The sequence below is a fragment of the Dipteris shenzhenensis genome, chromosome 10, assembly GCF_047967505.1.
Source record: "Dipteris shenzhenensis isolate YYH24624 ecotype China chromosome 10, Dip_SZ_1.0, whole genome shotgun sequence".
In the NCBI taxonomy this organism is placed as follows: Eukaryota; Viridiplantae; Streptophyta; class Polypodiopsida; order Gleicheniales; family Dipteridaceae; genus Dipteris; species Dipteris shenzhenensis.
Window position 1 is genome coordinate 54,380,203 of NC_141605.1, and position 3,943 is coordinate 54,384,145.

General features: G+C 46.2%; 1 protein-coding gene across 1 annotated transcript; it reads right to left on the reverse strand.

Annotated features, from left to right (window-relative positions):
* Nucleotides 1-362: 362 nt before the first annotated feature.
* On the reverse strand, nt 363-2,254 carry LOC147897987 (uncharacterized). Its single transcript, XM_087380948.1, has 3 exons — nt 1,207-2,254; nt 943-1,115; nt 363-824 (listed from the first exon to the last, which is right to left on the reverse strand). The coding sequence occupies exons 1-3, from the start codon at nt 2,098-2,100 to the stop codon at nt 686-688; spliced, it is 1,206 nt and encodes a 401-aa protein (XP_087237074.1). The 5' UTR covers nt 2,101-2,254; the 3' UTR covers nt 363-685.
* Nucleotides 2,255-3,943: the final 1,689 nt, after the last annotated feature.

Sequence of the window (3,943 nt, forward strand, 5' to 3'; positions counted from 1 at the left end):
TTCCTACTTGTACTTTTAGTAACTACCCTAGGACCACAACATCAACAAGTAGCATGTGTGTAAGCAACAATGGTGGACACAACTTCTAGAAGGGGAACCCCCTTCAACATGCTTATCTTATCCCTCAAGTACAACGAGCAAGGAACTTTAGATCTTCATTCCAAGCATGTATGGAATACGAAACACCAGTAGCACCCTTTTAACAATGTTCATTTATAATTTCTATCAAGCTCCTCTCCCCCCTCCCCTCACCCAACAAAGTTTCCCGTTCAAGCCTAAAAAAACCCACAAATATCCAATAAGGAATTCACAATTGGAAATTAATACTACATGGATATTATGTGCCAAAAGTATCCGGGACATCTCAAATCAACTTTCAACATTTTTACAATGTTCAGAATTCTCGGTTGGAGGCTGTACATCAAGTAATCCCATGTCTAGCTGCGTGATACAAAGCGCTTCAATTGACCGGGTGTAGAGTAGCCTAATCACTTTTAGCTATATATGATACAATCAAGCTTTCTAAGCCCATGCCCAAGAACTCATCTGAGTCTTTGATGCAGCAGCTTCGACAGCACAAGCCCAAGAACTCATTGAGTCTTTTGATGCAGCAGCTTCGACGAAGCTCAATTGCAAGGGGCAGATCCGACCGGAAGAAAATTGTATTTCTGAAAGACATCTGCGTTTACGCAGATGCAATCAAAGGGGATGAAGCATGCGAAGCACAGTGGAGAGTTGGAAGAATTGTATGCGAAGCATCGACGGCTTCATCTTCGATGTCTTCTGATTCCCATAAGAACGACGCGTATGACGCCATAACATGACTGCATAACAAGAACACAATTCACAGCAGAATGAGATGCGGCCTCCGATGCGAAAATTATGTTTTGACACCGCAAGCTATGCAAAAACAATCTCTCTTCTCGACAGATGCATGCATACCTGTCGTCTGGAGCTGCCTGCATAGCTTGATCGTAGTAATTTTCGGCACGATCTTGATCTCTGTGAACGTCCCACAACAGCTTCGCGTATTGTGAGAGAACCTCTCCATCATTCGGGCATGCCAAGATGGATCTTTCATAGAATTCTTCGGACCTCTTGTAATCACCTTTGGCCTGCAGAGTTTTAAGAAACAGATCAGTGAGATGCTCCAAAGGGCTCACAAAACTCATCAGAAACGCATTGCCAGGAGACATTTTGGCTCACCTCGTACAGGTACTGAGCATAATTCCTTAGAACCAATGGGTTCTTCGGATCGGCTTGCAACAGCCTCTGATAGTACGCCTCGGTGCTATTCGAGTCAGGGCCAATACCTCCACCGTGACCACTCCAACCATTCCCTCCGTAACATCCTCCTCCTGAGCCAAGCCCCAAACCACTGGCCATATACATAGGACACAATTTCTCTCGCTCTGATGTTGTCAATGGCCGGCACCCTTTCGCATTGCACGCTACAGCTGATCCGCTAACATCTACATTCAAACTCGTGTAAAGCTCTCCGTCGTCCAACATAAATCCCTCACGACTCCTGCCAGAGCTTGAAACCGACGTGGTATCTCCCTGAAAGCTCCTCACCGTCCGAGAATCATGGTTTAGGACATGGGCGGTTTCACAGGAGGTCGGCCTTCCACTCGTCTCACAGATTCCACAGGAGGGTTCTACATGCTCAAGGCTTTGTAGCTCTATATCACAGAGCTCATCCTTCTCCAAAATGGACTCTTTCCTATCATTTCCCGATCCGGGATACAACGACGAGATCCGCTTAGTCCACTGCTTACGGTGAGAAGAGGAAACGGAGACTACCTCGCTTTCGTCTGCTAAGGAACTAATGAAAGAGCTGACGGAAGGCCCATTTCGGAGGGTGGCCAGATCCCCATCAGATTGAGCTCGTTGGAGCCAAGAGCCGGATATGTCAGAGTCGACAAGGGGGGGTCTGGGAGGATCCTCAAAGGCAGGGGGGGGTGGAAAGTCAGTGGAAGAGCGAAAGGGGGTGGGGGAAGGAAGGAAGGGATCGGAATCCTTAAGGAAAGAAGGAGAAGGGGGGGGGAGGCGAGGGGGGAGGGAGCCAAGGATGGGGGCGGAGGAGCTACGGAGGAGCATGGTGAAGGAGGGTGGTGGAGGAGGAAGTGAAAGAGAGGTGGGATTTAAAGGGAGAAGAAGGCGGGGAAGAATCTGAATGTGGGGAGCTCACAGATTGCTGTGGTGCAGAGTGAACTCAAGTTGGCTCAGAGCGAGTGGGGGCTGCAAGCAACCAAGTGGGCTATGGTGCATACTTGCAAAAACAGAGCTTTTCCGAATTTGCAGCCTTGGAGAAGACGACGGTCCTACATACGGTCCTACATACGGGCCTACATACGGTCCCACTTACGGCCCCCCCTCATACTCATCCTCTCATCCTCTTCCCGTATCTACCCCCCCCCCTCCCGGTAGTATCGAGAATTTAGTTTTCGTTACCAAACATAGGTTGTTTACAACTTTACACACCCAAGCCCTACCTGCCCATGCGTGAATGATAACGCCCTTGGCGCACAGCGGGTGCATACACACCGCCATTGCTTGGCAGTGAGAACTTTGCTCATGTGGTGGGTTCACGCCCCACCAACTAAACTTGCATTACATTCTTTTGAAGGAGAACCCCCTCGCCCAAGCCCTTGGGTAGGGGGTCTTGGTTGCCCAAGGTTGGTGAATTTCAGAGCTAATAGCATCTTGCCATGTGGCAAAATGCTCCTATCTTTTTGGTTGGCGAGCAAGCAATTTGGCGGTGTGTAAATAGGTTGTGTAAATAGGTAGCACTAGGACGCCATTCGCAGCTTTGAAATCAAACGGGATCTGTGTCAATGATGGCCACTTTCCACACCCTCACCCTCCCCTCGTCACCCCCAACATACGAGTGGCAACTCTATTGGTGCTATGACCCTCGTGTGCCCCCACTAAGCGAGTGCTTGTATCATAAGCATAAGCTGTTTTCCCTTTTTCAATCTATGTAAGTCCCCACATACCTTCACCCTTCCCATATTATATATTGAAAATTGGAGAAAGAGAACAACGTGTGAGAGAAGTCCCCACCATTGTATCATGTTCATGTTAGCCAATCATGTTGGCCATAGCCCCAATGATTTCATGATATTTCAACAAGTAGGCAAATTAAAAGAAAGGATCCCATCTCAATCTCTATCATGGTAAGGAGTGACCTCTCTCCCTTTCTCTCTCTCAATGAGGTGTACACCACACACATACCCACAATTACTTTATTTTTGCTATTACTAGCCTTAGGTACTATGTACGTAAACAAATGGTGCATATCAATAACACCCAAAAGGAGACCAAAAGGAGACTAGTCAAATGTACATACAATATACATCATGCGAATCTATGCCTTCATAGCATGTAACATTGGAAAATGCACGTTATCCGTGGCCTTGTTAGAAAGCTACAAGGATGTGCAAGGTAAAGGGACCTACCCACTCAACCTTAGAAAAGCTTTTCTAAGCTCAATATACCAATTTTATAAGCATAAATTTATATGCAATGAGGGAAAAGAATATGCAATGAGGGAAAAGACCTTGTGTCTTGTTAGCATTATTTTTCTAGGGGAATCTTAGAATATAATAATATAACCAACAATAGCAATGCCACTCAACATAATCAAGGCACCATAAACATGCTAAAGACCAATTGTCACCCATGTAAGTTGTGGGAAAATAGAGTTCTCCCCCCAAAGCAACCTCATTATGTTTCAAAGCTTACACCATAATTAGTTAACAATGTTACTCCTCTTATCTACCATGGATGGCCCTTATTATTATAAAAGTGTATGGATTCCTTAATTAGAAAAGGCAAAAGGAGGGGATGGCAATGGGCAAACAATGCCACATAATGCCAATTGGCTTACAAACAAAATAGGTGAAATCAGAGAGTGCCCACAAAAGACTACCACCCGGCT

Excerpts from the sequence above, each read along its gene's own strand:
- LOC147897987 (XM_087380948.1), bottom strand. The coding sequence starts at position 2,100 with ATGCTCCTCCGTAGCTCCTCCGCCCCCATCCTTGGCTCCCTCCCCCCT. Across the intron at positions 1,116-1,206 it reads ATGCTCAGTACCTGTACGAG|GCCAAAGGTGATTACAAGAG; the intron begins GTGAGCCAAAAT and ends AAAACTCTGCAG. Across the intron at positions 825-942 it reads CAGGCAGCTCCAGACGACAG|TCATGTTATGGCGTCATACG; the intron begins GTATGCATGCAT and ends CTTGTTATGCAG.